Genomic DNA, 18,625 nt, shown 5'->3' on the forward strand with positions numbered 1-18,625 from the left:
TTCAGAGAACAGTAAATCTATATTGTTATACAAGCTGCACAGTGACTTCTCTAATATATCCAAGTTTCATTTCTATAGTATTTAATAGTTTATATGAAAGGAATAGGGTGTTTGCTTATCTCAGAATCTACCATGATCTGCAGGTAGAGTACCTGTGAATTTTACCCACTTACCATCTACTTTTTCTTTAACAAGATATAACCTATATTTACCATAACATTTGACTACATACTACATTGTGCCGAATTTATATTCTGCATGGTTAAAAATAAATAAGAGTAAGTAAAAAAATAAAATGAAACTGTACAAAATTAAATCCTTGACACTAAATTCATTCTTTAGTTAGGAGTGTTGAGGATAAGATCAACTACCTAAATAAGTTTGAATTGTGGTGTGTTTTCATCATATAGATTTCACAAAAACACATTAAGAGGCCCAGTAAGGATTCCAAATTACCATTATTACAAAAATATAGCATCAAATAAATCAGAACCCTTTATTATATTGGTTGTTTTATAGCTCTTTCTATTGCTGAAGGAACAAAGAATACAAAGAAAGAAACAAAGAGAGAAAGAAATGAACATGGCATTTTTGGTATTTTACCAGTTAAGGCAGTTGGTTTCTATACATACACAAGTCGAATAGAAATACATGAAATGAATGAAACATAATAGCCATGACTTAGTTTTATAGTCAAAAACAGGCAACAGCTACCAGACCAGATATGGTCACAAAAATGCTAAAAGACAATAGCATAAAAATAATGAACATGTAATTACAGCTATAAAAAGACTTTTTAAAAGACTTTGCAATGGTCACTATTAAGCATTTTTTGTTATTAAAATTCACCAAGTCAGAAAGTAGTACAGCACTAGTGCATGTACCCAATCGCAAAACACACACAGGTTAGCACTTTGTTGTCACTCAAAAAAATAAATGTTCAATAAAACTGACCCATGCTTGGTGATCATCTTGAATTATTAACTGATGGTGCAGATTCCAGTTTGTATGTGCTTAAGAGTATTGTACTTAAGTATCATCTCTCTAATAAGAACACATCTACAAGGAAGGGGGAGTAAACCTCCAGATATTGCTTGTTTAAATTTGATCTATTTGCATTGAATTTCAAAGCACCAAAACCAGTTTCAAAAACTCACATCAGAAACCAGAAAGAACAGTCAGATTTTATACGATGCTGCCAGGCCAGGATACTACAGTAAGTGTGACTTTATTCCTCTGAAGTTTCAGCATAGGAATCAGGGACGAGTTGTTCATGCCCACTGTAGTAGCTCCATTCACAGCCACAATTTCATCACCACACCTGCAGTCAAGAGCAACATAATTGTCACAGTCGATTATCTAGAAATATTTAAAAGAATGAAAGAAAACCTACTACTTCCTAAAAAGAGTAGCAGTGGCTGAAGGAACTTAGGGTATAATTTTAAAAACATTGTTATTTGACCAATATTTTTGCTTTATTTAACTAGAACAGTGTGATAGCTCTTGAATTGATCTTAATTCATGGAGAAAAAAGAGAAGAAAAAAAAAAACGTACTTGAGACGACCATCAAAGTGGGCAGGAGTTCCAGGCACTATGGTCTTTATGAAGAAGGGCTGTTGACCTCGACTTTCTTCATATCCTCCCACAATGCTGAAGCCCCAGCTTTCATTGTTGGTTTTTAACAACACAATGTCACGACACCAGTGCATGTGGCTTGTGAATGAAATAATAAAACAAAAAAAAACAATTATACCTCATAAGAATGAACATGTTCACAGAACTGCATAAAAAGAGACTCCGACTAAGTGTTCTAAACAGTAAACTGATTTTTTTATTCATTTTATATATATATATATATATATATATATATATATATATATATATATATATATATATATATATATATATATATATATATTTTTTTTTTTTTTTATTTACATTTTTTTTTATTTATTTATTTATTTATTTATTTATTTTGTTCATTTTGTCTAGTGGCAAGTCAGGAACGCACGGCAAACAGTACAATCAATATTACAAAAGACAATTTAAAATAAGGCAGAAATCCTTTACATATACACACTAAACAATTTCCATTAATCACCTGGGCAGACCCAGCCAGCGGGTCCACAAAGGGGAACAATTGATGTCGTCCTCTCTGGGGTTCTCTACTGTGTCCATTTCCTCTTGATTTGCTGCCTCTGCGTCCTGCTCTTCCTCTTTTGTAATGGTGCGGATGACGCGTAGTGTCACTGAGCTCTGGGCTGTCTGTGTCTTCAGCACAGACACTGCTTCATTGTAAGTCAGCTGGGTCAGGTCAACGGAATTAATGCTTAGCAACACATCACCTGGGGAAACATCAGGAAACACATACTGATAAAGAAACCAATAAGTGTTTGAGCTATGAAGGTGTGTTGACAAAATAATCTGATTTGTAGGCAATATAATCACACATTTATAAATATAAATACAATAAAGGAGAAAACACCTGGTCTGTATGCATCACTTAATCGCATGTCTATGAGTAACATTGCCAAAAGGATTAGAACTTTTTGTTTAATTACAATTTCCAGTAGTGAGGTGGTTGTGTACTGTAAGTGTAGTGTAAGTGTAGTGTAAGCAAATATGCATCACCTAGCCAAACATTATGCTCCGCTACTTCCTTAAACATGTAAACAAATAAATAAATACATAAATAAAACAGTTTGGCTAGGTGATGTTCATTTGCTGAATAACCTGAATAATGGACTAAAATGCAAACAAGTTTATTTGATTAGATTAAGTGTATACTGATGATAAAATCAGTGTGCATGTAGACAGTAATACAGTAAATTCCAAACCTGGTTTGATGGTACCGTCTCTGTGCAGGCAGCCGACTGGCTGCACGCTGGTAATGTACACAGGGAGATGACTGCGGCTGTCTCTCCCACCAGCAATTGTGATACCCAGTGAATGTTTTGGCTCCTTCTTCAAACTCACAGTTTTTTCCTGACTGGAGAATCCACCAGGAGGATCCTAATCACATGCAAAACACACATACACTGTGTTCCTCAACAATGGCTTTTCATTACTATAAAGAAATTTTTACAATATTGCTTTCATTTAACCCAAACTCCATCCTGCATCATCATCATCATCAAAAAATAAAAATAAAATCAGTGCAGTCTTTAAAGCATAGCTGTTTTTTAATTCTTTAAGTGAAAAAGTGCTATCTCAAGAGACGTGTCTGAGTCCTGTGGTGAAAACATTTGTAAAAACAAACACTCCTCTGTTCAAGATACTGCAAGAAATGGAGAGAAGTGATAATGTGAAGGGCCTGACACACTGCCATCATAACTCATGACTAGTGGCAAAAGCCACAGCTTCTACTATCTTCTCCCAGTGTCTGGGGAACTCCAGAGGGGGTGTGGGGGCCTTTTCCTCCCCAGCAGGGGGCCCTCCCTCCCAACAAGAGTAAAGGCTTCAACTCTGCAGGTGAAAGCTAACTGCCACCAGCTTTGATCCCCAGCCACAAACTAACCAGCAGAAAAGGAGAGAGAAAGCAGCACCCTAGGCCTTTTGATCATGAGCACAGTCCAAAGATAGAGACTAGCTGCTTTAATCTCACCCTCACCAGCCTGCATCTGCTGCTTCAAGCTTTCACCTCCAAAGCCAGTGAGGAAGTGACACGGAAGCAAGGTGTGACAGAAGGCAGTGTGAAGAGAGCTTTAATGGAGAGAGATGAGAAACATACACACAAAGCCACATGCTTTTCACAGAGACAAAAAGTTCAGAGATGATCCAGTCCCTAACACTGAACACCTAACACCTAAAACATTACAAAATAAACTTTTTAATTAATTACTACTAATTTTTTTAGGTCGTGTTTTTTTCACAGACACACTGGCATAATTTACTGCACATATTTTCAATATCAGTTTGGGTTTATAATGAAAAGGTAGCAGATGACTCAATAACACCCAATCAACACTTTAATAAAAATGTACCTTCATGAATGTAGAGCGTCGTCTGAAATACTGGTTTTCCACACCTCTCCTAGCTCCTCTGTTCTGCTGTTCACTTCCCTCTTCAGTGGACTCAGGCGGTCTCATCACCACAAAATTAACTCGTACCTCACTTGCCTGATCACGAATATCAACCAAAAACAGGATGGTGTATTAGCTAAATCGAAACACCCAAATTATGTAATGTACTATCAATCAATGATGAACAAATTTGCAAGTTTTTAAACAAATAAGCAAAAAAAACCAACCAAACAAACAAACAAAAAAAAAAAGCGTAGCTATTTTTCCATCCTAGTTTAGAACATTACTGTATTTAAAATTTGAATTCTTTTCAACCAGTAAGTTAACATATTTCAAGTTTTGTGGGATTTCATACTAATTAAAAGCGAATGGGCATATACTTAATCTTAATTTCATAAATATTATCCGTAAAACATAATTAGCAGACATTATATGGTTTTATTACCATACAATGTAAAGACAATAACAATTCAAGTCAGTAAATTGGTAAAAAAAGTATAAACCAACAGTATTGTGGTTAATTTTCTCTGCAAATTTAGATAAAAATGTATACACATTTGCAAAATACACAATAAATTGTACAGGGCAGAAGCTAATTGAAATCATTTAATTCGGGCCATAGGGCATAGCTTTTTCAAAATACCTGGATGATCTGTGCAGCGCTCTCTGGTGTACCATGCCTCAAATCATGTCCGTTGATGGCCAGCACTTTGTCATTGTTGCGCAGTTTGCCATCCTTGGCAGCCAAACCTCCAGGCAACAGGTCTAGGATGAAGACGCCCAGTTCATCTGACTTGCGGATAAGCTTGATGCCAAGTGGCTCGGAGCGCTCTCGTTTCACTAGAGTCACCTGAATCACCGTGCCTGGGTTCTGTGGCGGTTGAATTATAGAAGCCGTAGAAGGCTGCATGTTGAGCTCAGGCCTTGTCTTGAAGCCCTTTTCTTGCATAACTGTAAGCCTAAGAACAGAGCATGGCCGCTGCAGCACAGTGATGGCCTGAGCATGTGGGACAGAAGCAAGGCTCACGTCATTTGCCTGTAAACACAAAATCATAACAACGTTATTAATTAAAGGCAGACCAGCCCCAGGAAGGAACAAGACAATACTGTTTGAGGTTATAATACAAAAACCTTTTTGCATTAACAACATATTCTAATTTCAATGCAAAAACAGACACAAAATACTACTTCATTACCACTGCATTAACATGCATTTGCTCCTATTAAAAACAGTTTTTCAATATGATGGACTGTGGGAATTTTTCTTTTTGGAAAGTGACCTCAACATCCAGTGAGTTATTCCACAGAAACCTCTCCTAATCTGAAAACAATTATCTTAACAGGGTTTTAACAGTGTTTGTGTTTGTGTGTGTATATATATATATATATATATATATATATATATATATATATATATACACACACACACACACACACACACACACACACACACACACACACACACACACACACACACACACATATATATATATATATATATATATATATATATATATATATATATATATATATATATATGCTGCTTAAACAAGGACTCACTGATAAGCATGTGTGACAAGAGGTACTCTTTAAAAAAAATTATAAATCTTTTTAGGTTAGCACTGATTTTCAGGAAGCCTGATGAAGCAAAAGAGGCATTTGTTCGGATTTACAAAAAGTATCTGATTGGAATAAAAGGGTGCCAGGATAAGAAAAAAGCAATCACTCATTCTGCCTGGAACAGCCTGACTGTATGAAAGGCTATAGTCATGTTGGTTTGGTTTTCTATGGCACTGCATTACATTACTGTCAGAGGCATAAAATCCAAGCCGACATCTTCATTGTGGAAAGAAAAGCTAAATTTTAGATAAATAATTAACCCAAGTAAATTACATTTTACTGGGCAAAGCTGCAAAAATTAACCAAACAAAAACATTACTAAGTTCAAAGTTTGAACCTTTGTGCACTTGAACATGATGTATCTTATACACAATCATTACATTTATAAACTTGTATGTAGGCAAAAAAAAAAAACCTATTCACCACCTTCATTATGTCTCAGTCCATTTGTAATATATAATAATTACCAGTGTAACCAATCAATGTTAAAACTAAGCCAAAACAGTTAATGAGTCATTGTGCAACAAACCTTCGATAAACAACCATGAACATTAACCTCTAAACAGAAAGCTTTTTTTTTTTTAAAGTAGTATAGAAAAACATTTTTTGGCCAAATATCAGAGATCGATCCCGTTATTTTAACAGATTAACAGCAGTTTTGACCCACAACTTCATCTGAGTGTGAACCACTTATTTCATCCATACATACTGAACAGAGGGGAATTTAACTTTATATACATTCTTTAGTCTTGCTAGTAGCTACTGTGCATTAGGACGGTCATGTTAATAAACTGTTTGAGGCCACTGCTTGCATGGCAAATCCATTGCCAACTACAGAACTTTTTTCCAGGCACCTGGCTAGAATGCAAACACACTTTGTACACTGGGAGTGCACTTTGGCAACAAGTAAGTAAAGAATTGACATTGTTATGGCACAGAAAAGTCCTCCAGGGAGCTGAACCTGATCTCTCCAAAAGAGACATGCAATGAAATCTGATGTGTCTTACCTCTAAAATGTGATCCCCTGGGGCGAGTTTGGCATTACGGGCAGCCACAGAGTCACGCACAATCTCCTGAATGACAATATTCCCCAAGGGTGTGTCCTTCCCTCCGACTATGCGTAAACCTAAAACTTCCCCTGGATCCTCACGAAACAGCTCGATAATATTTGCTTCTGCAACGAGACTGGACCTGAGGGGAGCTCCTAAGAAAGATGCAATAATGTAAACATTTTTACACTTTTAAAACAACACCTCGACACGTATTCACATATCTATTGTACAAAATGAATTTATCACTCAGAAGTTTGGCTGCATGACACCAGAGGCATTTTGATTTATTATAGATATATAATTTGTATAATCAGTCAGAAGAATGACTCACAAAATACACAATGGTGACAAAAGTTATGTCTAAAATGATAATTCAGTTGCCAGGTGATTCTATTGTATGTTTTTGTGTATCCATGACTCTTAGCAGAGGTGAATAATACAGTGAATGACATGGTGTAGACATGTTCTCAGACAGCAGACTGTGATTATGTGATGAGTGCTTCAGCAGTATGATATCACTTAGAGTTCCCAGTAATCCCAAGTTTCCTCCCATACAAGGAACACCACCTGTTTTGTTTTCTAACCAAGAGTCAACACAGCTGCAAATCCATTTCCTCCTCTTTTCACTGACTTCTGTGGGACCTTCACACTTCTATCTCTTAACGGACACAAACTGACAAGGTGTTACTTAAACACATTGATTCTCGGAAAAATCAACAATATCCACCAATACTATCTTCTGTATTTTCTGTCACACATCATTTAATCTAAAAACTGGTAATAAGAGCTTTAGATTATGCAAAACTATTCACCAAGATTCTTAAACTACAAGATTTTGTTAAACATATAAAAGACCAGTTGCTCATATCTGAGTTTTGGTTTTGAAAATAACAATGTGGCTTTACCATCCTCTGCCTCCTCAAAGGCAGGATTGACCATGCCAGGCTCTGGGGGTCCACGAGAAATATTTGTACGTGGAGGTGTAGGGTTGGATTTGGCATCAGATTCTTCCTCGGGCTTGCTTCCCTTAAACTCACTCCAGGCAGGTCTCTTCCTCTTCTCAGACTCTTCCCTGAGCCGCCTGAATGCAGGACATCTGGAAAGGAGGAAGTGAAGGAGAACCAACAAAATCAGAAAACAGATAAGGAGGACAGAGAAACAGTGTAAGACAGAACACAGAGCACAGAAATCCAGACAGTGGAATTAGTGGAAAGGAAAAATCAAGCATGCTTCATTAGCAAGCACGGTTCATTACTCAGTGGTATGCAAGTAATTAACCTACAAAACATTTATTAAGGCAGTAGCGGTAACTAAAAATAACAAACAATATTCCTGTTTGTCCTTAAATACAACTGTCAAACAGGAGTGGTGAAATAATTGTGCAATAATTTATTTCACTGCTTATATGTGCTGGATGATAACCTGCAAGCACATGTCAGTGTTTGTCTTAACATGCCTTGTTTTTTCTGGTGGTTGATTAAAGAGGAAAACCTGGGCTTCTCTGGCAATAGTAAGAGAGTGAGTGCAATAAGAAAATGAATGGCTATTCCACTCCACTAAATTGACAGGTCAAACTAGATCAGGATCAGGTCTGACCGAGTATATGTCCTCCTCCTCCTCCTCCATTTCCTCCTCCGCCTTCCTAAACACTCCCTACTCACTGTGTGTTTACACTGAACTTTCCCAACCCACATAATTTACCCTCCAAAAAACCTTTAAAACTCAGCTTTACATCACAAATCAGATGATCATTAGGAGGCCAGGCCAATGCTGGGAGCTCAAGTGATATGCCAAATAGTGCATGTGAGCTAACACAAAAAAAATGATGTCTTGTTTAGTTCAAATGTTTGATATAAGGTGATTTTTAAAATGGTTGCATCAAATAAACACCATATCTGCCTGACCATTTTATATTTTATTATGATTGAACCTGTGGTTCACTAATGAAAGTTATTTGAAAGTCACATAAAGAAATCCCTCATATTTTCCATAGCTGTTTTATTTTGTACACACCATACTGAGATAAGCTACATTCCGGAGATGCCAGAGCATGATTTCATCAATTTTTCAGGGAAGAATACTGCAAATGTAAACCATTCTGTTGCATTTATGGCATGTGGTCATACAGGACAACTGTTTTTCACCCTGGTTCTAAATAGAGTAATAGTTGATTGGTAGTCAGATCCACTTCTGCCCTAGCAGCAAGTAGAAGCGCCCACCTTAGACCATTTATCTGTTGAGATATTTAACTAAAATGCTGACCAGGAAAACAAGGATTTGCTTGGAAAGAGGAGCATCTCATGTCCCAAAATAATATCTTGTAAACTTCTCTGAGGTTATCATCTGTATTGCTTCTTTTAATGTCTATTTCAGCAAAAAAGATAAAGAAACGCAAATCTTTTGACTGAAAATGAAATTAATGCAATTATCTTTTTAAAGTGCAAGCAAATTAAAAATATTCCACAACAATTAAACAATTTTTTTTTTTATTATTTAAAGAACGACACCATTCTTACAATTGAATTTGATATTTGTACTAGTCATTGTAAGTAGCTTTGCCTTTGCTAGCACCTCAGTTTTCATTCAAATTTTATCGTAAAAAAAAAAAAAAAAAAAATCATGTTCAAGAAAAAAAGAACTGCAGGCAGTGTCTGTGTCCACATAACATGTCCACAGCCTTGGGAAATGGCTATAGACATTTACGACATTTCAGTTTATCATCGACCAAATAAATGAATTAATACCTCTTGAAATGTTACAGAGAAACCAAGAAGCATAAAGACCCCTGCCCTGAAGCCTCATGTGGCAAAAAAAGAAAAAACTTACTCAGTGTTACAAAGAGCCAAAAATCAGAGAATGTAATCCCTGATTGTGACTCCAAAAGAATGTGTGGGATGGATAGTATTAGTGTATCCTGTTCTACAGTAACTGGTTTTGGGTATCTGCAAACTCTTGTATGTCAAAGAGAGCATTTTGTTTTCAATTTGTGTTCAGCTGCACAGTGGCATTGTTTTAAAGGTAGTTTGAAAACTTTTGCTGGAAATGTTTCTATTGTTTATACATTCATAAATTTAAACAAATGCATTATACATTTCTTGTTTTTTAAGACTGAGGTCTAAGCTCAGGTTGCTGGCTATGTGGAGTTTTGCATGTGCTCCCAATGTTTGGTATGTGAATTGGCCATTCTAAATTTCTCCTCATGTATAAGCTTGAAATTGACCATAACCTTGACCAGAACAGAAGATTTTTTTCACAGATGGATAGAATTTTGAATAAATGGATAGACATAAAATGAATGAATTGAGACCTTATGCTTAGTAAAAAGATATCACTAAGCTAGCACTGCCTATAAATATATATGCCCTTTACATAGCATAACACATTTTGTGATCATATAGGTGCCTTCACTCAATCTATTTAAGTAGTACTTTAGATAGTGAAAGGTTTAAAAGTTTGTAAAAGAACATTTTAGATAATGACTGATAGCAAAAGTCCTGATATGCTTAATGTTCTCAGGATAATCTCCAGATTCACCACAACCCTAACAAGAATAAAGTGCTTACTAAAAATGAATCAACAAATGATTAGTAATATGAGCTGTCATGATCATTTACAGGAATTTGAACAAATACAAATTGACTGAAGCAGGACTTATTTTATAAAGGAAAGGGTAAAATTAAGGAAATAATCCTTAATGTCAAAATACATCGAACACAAGCATGCAGTATCCACATGTGAAAAAATATTTAGCTTGAAGTACAATAGCAAGTATGTGTGCCAATAACAATCTACATACATATATTCCTGAGCAAAAACAGAATGTAATAAATCATTACAACATTTTTTAACTGCAGTTGAAAAGTTAATTATCATGTTGATATAAATCACACAGATATTTGTACAATATTGTGCAGGGTGTACATCATACACTGACCTGTTGTGCAGATGGGGCTGTAGCTCACAGCGCTGCATGCTATGCTGGCACTCACTGTGGAAAGGACACTGCACGGTGAGCTTATCGAGCAGGTTGCGCACCAGCAGGCTGGCAGACCGGCACTGTTGCAATGCCACTCGCTGTCGGTCCACGGGGCAAAAGTCTTGTTCACGCAAGAAGCTGCTCAGACACTGTAAGCAGTATGTGTGTCCACATGGTGTGTCCACTGGCTGGAGCAGTGGCTGTAGACATATGTGACACACGAGCTCATCATCCACCTCATCCTGGTACTCGTAAATGTGGTTATCTTGGCTGTCATGACACTGTCCACACTCTTTGCACACCCGCGACCAGGTTAGGCTACACGGCGATGCTAGGTCCATATGTTCTGCCATGGCCCTGTGAGCTCTACTTGCTCTAGATTGGAGATGTGTCTTCAAATCTTCACTCTCTATCTGGGCCTTGTCAGGAGAAAAACTTGTCGAGACAAGGGTTTAGTCCAGAGAAGGGAGAGCTGTCTGCCCGCTTTGTCTCCTCATCTTACATTTCTGGGGAACAAGAGAACAAAGGAAAAGTGTGGCTAGTTGAGGTTCATTTTTGGCTCCCGCCTGACTGCACAGGAAATAACACAAATCCACTTAACAGCAACAATCTGCAGAAAAAGAAGGACAGCTGTATCCCCAGCATAAGTTTCCTCAGTATTCACAGCTTGATTGAATGCCACAGTTCACATGCTAGTTTCTGAAGGCTGTATTTCATAATTCTACACAAAAAAATAAATTACAGTCAAAAACACACACCCAGACTGCACTAGAAACACAACATGACAAATCCCATTTAGCCCTTTCATTCCACTGTAAACAAACAAATGACTTCCTCTATGCATTTGAGGCAGTAAATGCTGTTTAGGTTTTCACCCACCTCACTGCAAAAGATGACAGACTCCTAGTAATCATTCCACGCAAAAGAAGCATTCAAATTCAGCTACAGTGCCTGACCTGAGCCGACTGAAACTAAAACCTGTGTGTACACAAAACCATGTCTCTGGAGAGAACAGTGTAAGCAGCTGGACTGAAGTCGAGTGGAGAGTGGTGTTTAGTGTCTCGCAATACAGACGGGAGGAGGAGCAGAGTTATGTGTGTGTGTGTGTGTGTGTGTGTGTGTGTGTGTGTGTGTGTATATATATTTCAGGAGGAGGGGGAGTTCATGTGCTAATATCGCATAAGTGTAGGAAGAGAATTCCAAGAGGCAGCAATGAAAGATCAACAAGACTGGCCAATGGGCAAGCATTACTTTTGGGCACAACCCAATCCGCCTCTCTACATTTAGTGTAGTATTTGCATACATTGACACTAAAACAAGAGTCAAAATGATGCTGATTGCCCTTTCACATTGTTCAAAGTCACAGCACAAACCCCAATCTTAAACAAACACAGGTAGACAGGCTGATCATAAATTAGTCGGATTTCAATATACATTTAATGGCTATTAAAACAGCACTTCAATATGACAACTGTGGTGGTAAATATACAATGTTCTTTTTTTGTCAAAAGGTCAGTGACCAGAAAGCATGTTGTTACTGAATGACAAATCCAGCTTTTTTTTAACAAGGTAACAGACAACAGTGAACCTGCTCTTTCCATTACAGCGCAAGTGTTTTTTTCTTTTATGCAATAGTATTCATTTGAACACAAGTAAGCTATACAAAGACTTAAATGATTTCTAATAGAAGTAGACACCTTCTAAATCAATTTAAAAAAGCAACTAAGACAGTAGACCTTATTAGCCAACATCACTCTTAATTAGCCAACTTATCTAGCTCTGTACTAAAAATGATGTCACATAAGTAAAATAGCAATATGGTGTATTTAGCTAGATTTAGCTACATGGCCTACATGTGTGGACACCTGACCAATCATACCCTTATGTACCTGTTGAACATTTCATTTCAGATTTAGTTCCCCCATTAGCCTCAAGAGCTTTTCTCTTGATTTTTGAGTGTGCCATTAGCATGACATTAGTTAGCTTTGGTACTGATGTCAGATGGGGTCTTCCAATCTTGACAAGCTATGTCTTCATGGAGCTCACTTTGTGGACAGGGGCATTATCAGGCTGAAACAAGTTTGGGCCTCTTAGTTCCTGTGAAGGGAAGGACAGTCTATACAATTGCGTTTCCTCATTTCCGTCAATAGTTTGAAGAGGAACCACATACGGGTGTAATGGTCAGGTGTACTGAAACATACAACAGAGGTAATATATCCAGTACAAGGTGAATGTTTACAAAAGCTTTGTGAACTGCAGTTGACTGCCTAATTAGTTAACACAAATCTTTTAATAGACTAAAATGGAGTCAGTGATCAGTTAAAAAAAAAACACTGAAATGCATTTTTTGGAAACATTTTCAAGTTATTTATTGACAAATTAGACTATACACAAGTAAAACTAATGATTGATGTCTTGGATCTGTTTAGTCAAAGGTGGTTCAGGGGTTCATATGAAGACTAATGGCATCATAAATTCTGCTAAGTAAACCTGATTAGCTTTGACTAGGGGTTCAGACTCAACCACAGATGAAGATTTAAACAAGAAATCTACTTCAAACCTACTTCCAAATCAGCACAGAAATGGCTAAAGAAACATAAAATTAATATTTTGCAAAGCAATGACCATCTCCACCCACTGAAAATCTATGGTCTTAATTAAGAGGGAAAACCACATTAACAAACCTAAGAATATAAAAGAGTTTAAAATGTTCAGCATGGAGGACTGGACAAAGTGTGGACAACTAGAGTCTCCAAGACAGGTACAAAATGTACAAAATTACTGCACTACTTAAAAAAAAAAAATAAAAAAAAATAATAATAATAATATTTATAGCATTGTATTTATACTTGACTCTACAACAGAGAGGCCCAAACTAGGGCCCATGATGACCTTTGATTTGGCTGCTATGGCATATATACAGTGCAACCTCGATACTCAGGGTTCCGTTCTATGACCCCTTACGACTAACAAAAAATCGCAAGTTTTTGACTCTTCTTTTGATTGTTCCTTTTTAAAAGGAATTTTACATGTACTGTAAACACAACAAAAATTGCGAATTACTTGTCATAAATGTTTTATGACTTTTTACTTCTTTAAATGAAAAATACAATAAAATGTTTTTCAAATGTTACTCCGAACTTTCGAGCCATACAATCAGACTTTTCGCTAGTTACTCTGTTACTCTGTACTCGGTTCCAAATGAAAAGTCACGAACTATCGAAGTCGCGAGTGTAAAGGTCGTGATTATCGAGGTTCCACTGTATACGGTTTCATTGTATTTTCAAGTTCAAGTTCCACTGAACTCGACAACTTTGAAAATGTATCTGCATTAATCAAGCAGATTACGGAGTATTGTTTTCTATTTATTTGCTTGTTTGTTTGCTTGTTTATAAATGTTATGTGATCATAAATGAGGGGACCCATGACACCATTTATTATTTTTTTTTATCATAATACAGTTTGATATAATGTAACATTTACTTTCTGCCCATGGGCTTAAATCATGGCAGATTTTTTCCAATAAAAAAAAATGTTTGGGTACCTCTGCTCAAATGTAAAAAAATTTTTTTCATATTTGTAAAAATTAAATATCACTTATTACAAGTGTAATACAGAAATATTTTCATGCATGTCAAACATTATTGTTTAGGGTAACTGACTACATTTTATGAATTTTGCCTAATTATAAATGACATATCCTATCACTGGTATTTGAAACTGGAAGATAATTTTGCGTATTTAGTTTATTTATCAGTAATTGTGTGTTGAATAATTCACATACTAAACACAATAAGTCAAAGAAATCCAAATTGTCTCATACATTGTGAAACAAGCAGAACGAGTGAACAAACGCCACAGCCTGGTGTTTTGAGTGACTATGCATATTCGATTTTTCAACTTTTATATAAATAAAATATTTGGACATGCTGAAGACAAATTAAACGAATAACCTCATTATTATTGGAAGTTTTAACAAATCTGTTAACATCTTAAACACAGACATGAAAACCCAAGCTTTATTATCTCGCTAGTGTAAAGCAGTGTTTTCTGAAACAGTGTTTTCTGAAAATAAATATTTATGGTTTGTTTGTGTTTTTGCATTTTGAAGAAAATAACACATTGACCATCATACAACAAATGTGTGGGAAGAGTAGACACTTCTGCTGTCTTTAATTTCTGCGTGTTTAACACTTAATGAGTTATGAAACCAAGAATTGTCAATAGACAATATCAAGACTCTTGGGAAAATCTAAAGCTATTGGGATCTAGTTCACTGACCCCTCTGTGCTAACCACAGTTTATAAAGCAATGGCCCTCATGCATGACCACCACTTAACCCTGAAAGCCAGCAACTCAACAATGCTAATCAATAAGGGTGTACATGAATATTGGTACTGTAAAAGTAGGAACCTAATTGCACATTGATCTGAGCACAGGAAAGCACAAACACATTGTAAATCTAAATGGAGGGCTTAGTTGTATCAATTTTTTCTGCACAGAAATAGATGCAAAAATATCATCTTAAAGATGCTTGATATGTCATTTAGGCAGTGCTCACAGAATATGGTTTAAAAACCACAATATATAAACCCTATTTAATGATACATGAATTAACCCCAGGCTGGCTAATAAAGTATATCTTTTATCACCCGATAGTTTACAGACAAGACTGACTGTTAACTTTTATAAAAGTTTTACTAATTCCAGACTATTGATTCATAGACTATGGCATCTAGGTCTATAAAAACAGCCCATTCTCCATGTAAACGATTTGTATATTTTTCCTATATTTAAGTGTGCTGTCAGTGTGTATCCATCAAGTATCCCGGAAATTACACGATAATATTATAATTACATTACTTGATACCATTCGAAGGCATTTATATATTAAGACGTGTATAAAGAAAAACCCGTCAATGATTTCAGCTGCTTCATAACACAATATGAAAAGAAAAGCCACCAATCACTTTACACAAAGCCATTCGGCTAAAAGAAGACGCTTGTACTAACATCCACATGCAACTTAATCAATTGTAAATTGTGAACTGGTAAAAGAGAAAAAAATGAGAGAAAAAGAAAAGTGTACTCATTATGCCCTATCTACAGTGAAATGTCCGGACATTTTGTGCAATTATCAAACTACTAGTCATTTAAATTACTGATGTATAGACAGAAAAGTGGAAGAGTGCATCACCGACAAGGCTGTTGCCCCCTGAATTGCCAATGCCTATGCCCTGCAAGCCTGGCAGGAAAAAGAACAAAAGATATTGTCTACGTTTTGAGCATCAGTCAATATCAAGTAGCTTTCCAATTTTGAAGGGAGGAGGAGAAGCCTAATAACTCAACTGCTGTCTACCACCTATAGAGAAAATTGTAAATCAAATCAAATGAGAGTGGCCAGTTTGAAAAGCTTTTCTCAATTTGACTAGAAGATTATGAATCACTCACTCCACCACAACCTTACATGAATAAACATCTCCAAAGCAGTTCAAACTGTTTCTATAATTATAATTCTGGCAGAAATTTTTTTATTTCTTATAAGCGCACGCATGATAAAGAGAGAGGAAAAGAGAGATTCCCAGCATGCTACTTGACATTACCATCACTGCCTTCCACCACACATGCTTCATGCACATTTCAACACTTGAACCATTCTGGTCTGTTCAACATGTCAAAATCTTCTGAAATCATCAATAAAATACAGTTATCACAATACCTCCTTTTCAGCCCACACCTGCATGTAAATGGTCAAAACAAATGACCTGTCTACAGTCAGTAGATTCCCAATAAAGACATTACACTTGTCAACCTTCTTTATTGCCTCAGTTGCTTACTTGACAAAAATATTTATATCCTATGTATTAGTTAGTAAATCCCACAGGCTTTACACAAACTATTAAATGACATGTACACGTGTAGGGGGAAGAGAAGGGCCTAAAGTCTAAAAGCCATTGACCTGAAATGAGTATGGCGCTGTAAATCATTTAGCAGTCAGCTCTGAGAATCTGTTTGCAAGAGTGACATCAGGCTAAACTTTAATGAGGCAAACTCAAATACAAGGGTATAAAATAACCAGCATATTTGGGTTGCAAGGTAATTTGTTAAAGAAATGGCTTCGTAGGTACAGCGGGCGAGTCAATGACCTTAGAATAACACGTTGTGTAACTTGGCCAGCTCTGATCGAAACGTCACCTTGTGTCATTAAACCCAATTCAAACATATTTTAATGTACACCGAAAAAACCGACGTACACAAATGTGGTACACACGTCGCTGTCGTGAGGGAGAGGAAATATAACGCTTGCCAGTTCGGCGATCAACCAAACACCGAAACTCGCCTTACCTGAAAGGCTTTTCCGGAAGTGGATAATAAAACAAAGAACTTTGAAGCTGGTTTGCGGAAAATGGCCTGTTCTAGCTGAGACAAAGTTCCCTAACGAAATGACTGCCCTGTCACAGAAGTGATATAACCTCCTTTAGCTATAAGGACTACACGGGGGGATACCTGCAGGTAGATTTATTCCGTTGACGACGCAGTTTCGAAAACATAGCAGCAGCAGGCAGTGACGTTTGGACAGGAAGTGTGCGCAGGTAGAATCAGGTGTGCCAACGTGACGCCGGCGTGTGAACGTGACTCTGTGCGAGAGAACTGAATTACCTGGTTTTGGGTTCCTTAAAATGACAAATTTAAGCTTTTTTTCTTTTTTTTTTCTTTTTTTTTTTTTTTTTAGAAAATAAAGTTTTTAAACTGTAGTTACTTCCAGAAGACGCAATTTTGTTTATAAATGTTCATTTCATTTTGAATCATTCAATCATTTGTGGTTAACTGTAGCCAAATAAAACATAAACAAAGAAATCAACCGCATACAGAAGGGTTTTAGATACCAAGAAATGGTTCGTCTATCATTTTTAAGAGTAAATTTTTTTTTAAAGAGAAAAAAGGGTTTTTTTATGGTTTCATTGCAAAACTGTTATTTTGGGCGGTAATTGCATAGTGATTTTTTTTTTTAAATAAGGTCAATTCTAATATATTAGAACAAACTGTTTTGCCACTGAATTTCTTTCTTTTTAACTTTCTAAATCTTTTTATTTATTTATTTTAAAGGCAAGGCCTATGTTAAATTATTGTAATGAAGGAGTGCGATTAAAACGGAACATCAAATAAGTGGGCGTGAGCCACAAAAAACAGGAAGGAAGTCGAGCCTGCTTTGGATTTTTCATGAGGTTATAACACTGACATGATTTATACATTGATGATACATACGATAGACATTTTTTAATCATGTACATATGTTTATGATTTTCAAGATGTTCCAAAAAAAAAAAAAATTGCTTCTGTAAGAAATGTATTATTAAATGTTACCTACATTTTATTATTCTTTCTTTCTTTCTTTCTTTCTTTCTTTCTTTCTTTCTTTCTTTCTTTCTTTCTTTCTTTCTTTACAGATTATTATTAATCTATCTATCTATCTATCTATCTATCTATCTATCTATCTATCTATCTATCTATCTATCTATCTATCTATCTATCTATCTATCTATCTATCTATCTATCATTTATTTTTTTTAACCTGTTTTGTACCTAGATTTTCTTAACTATTATTCCTGCAGAAATGAAATATAGAACACGCAAAATAAAACATCACTGCAATATTAGAATATGTTGATAATGCAGTTGGAGAAGACTGTGTGTAAAACCTGTTGGTGAATTTAGATTTGTTTTGTTCCTTTGAATAAGTATGTGTACAGTATGCCAAAAAATAAATAACTAAATAAATATTTTCTTTTTTGGCCATTGAGGGTAAAAACAAAGACCTAAATCTAAAATGTGTCCAAATATCCCTAACCTACTGTCAGTTATCAAACAATGCTATATAACGGTGGTTTTTCAGTCAGTTTGAACTGAACAAATTATAAGCTTGGAGCAGAAAATCATCAAAGCATGTTTCCTG

The 18,625-nt window shown here is 36.0% G+C and overlaps 1 protein-coding gene across 2 annotated transcripts; it reads right to left on the bottom strand.

Annotated features, from left to right (window-relative positions):
* Positions 1–472: 472 nt before the first annotated feature.
* lnx2b (ligand of numb-protein X 2b) lies at positions 473–17,272 on the bottom strand. Of its 2 annotated transcripts, none has more exons than XM_083560073.1 (10): positions 17,017–17,272; positions 10,630–11,177; positions 7,601–7,791; positions 6,651–6,847; positions 4,667–5,059; positions 3,985–4,119; positions 2,839–3,013; positions 2,103–2,346; positions 1,556–1,714; positions 473–1,321 (listed from the first exon to the last, which is right to left on the bottom strand). In XM_083560073.1, exons 2-10 carry the CDS (start codon positions 11,022–11,024, stop codon positions 1,186–1,188), a joined length of 2,025 nt encoding a protein of 674 aa, XP_083416199.1. In that variant the 5' UTR covers positions 11,025–11,177; positions 17,017–17,272; the 3' UTR covers positions 473–1,185. The 2 variants fall into 2 exon arrangements, with proteins under 2 accessions (XP_083416199.1, XP_083416200.1); XM_083560074.1 differs by lacking the exon at positions 17,017–17,272 and adding an exon at positions 11,551–11,733.
* Positions 17,273–18,625: the final 1,353 nt, after the last annotated feature.

This window comes from Silurus aristotelis (assembly GCF_946808225.1).
Source record: "Silurus aristotelis genome assembly, chromosome: 14".
In the NCBI taxonomy this organism is placed as follows: Eukaryota; Metazoa; Chordata; class Actinopteri; order Siluriformes; family Siluridae; genus Silurus; species Silurus aristotelis.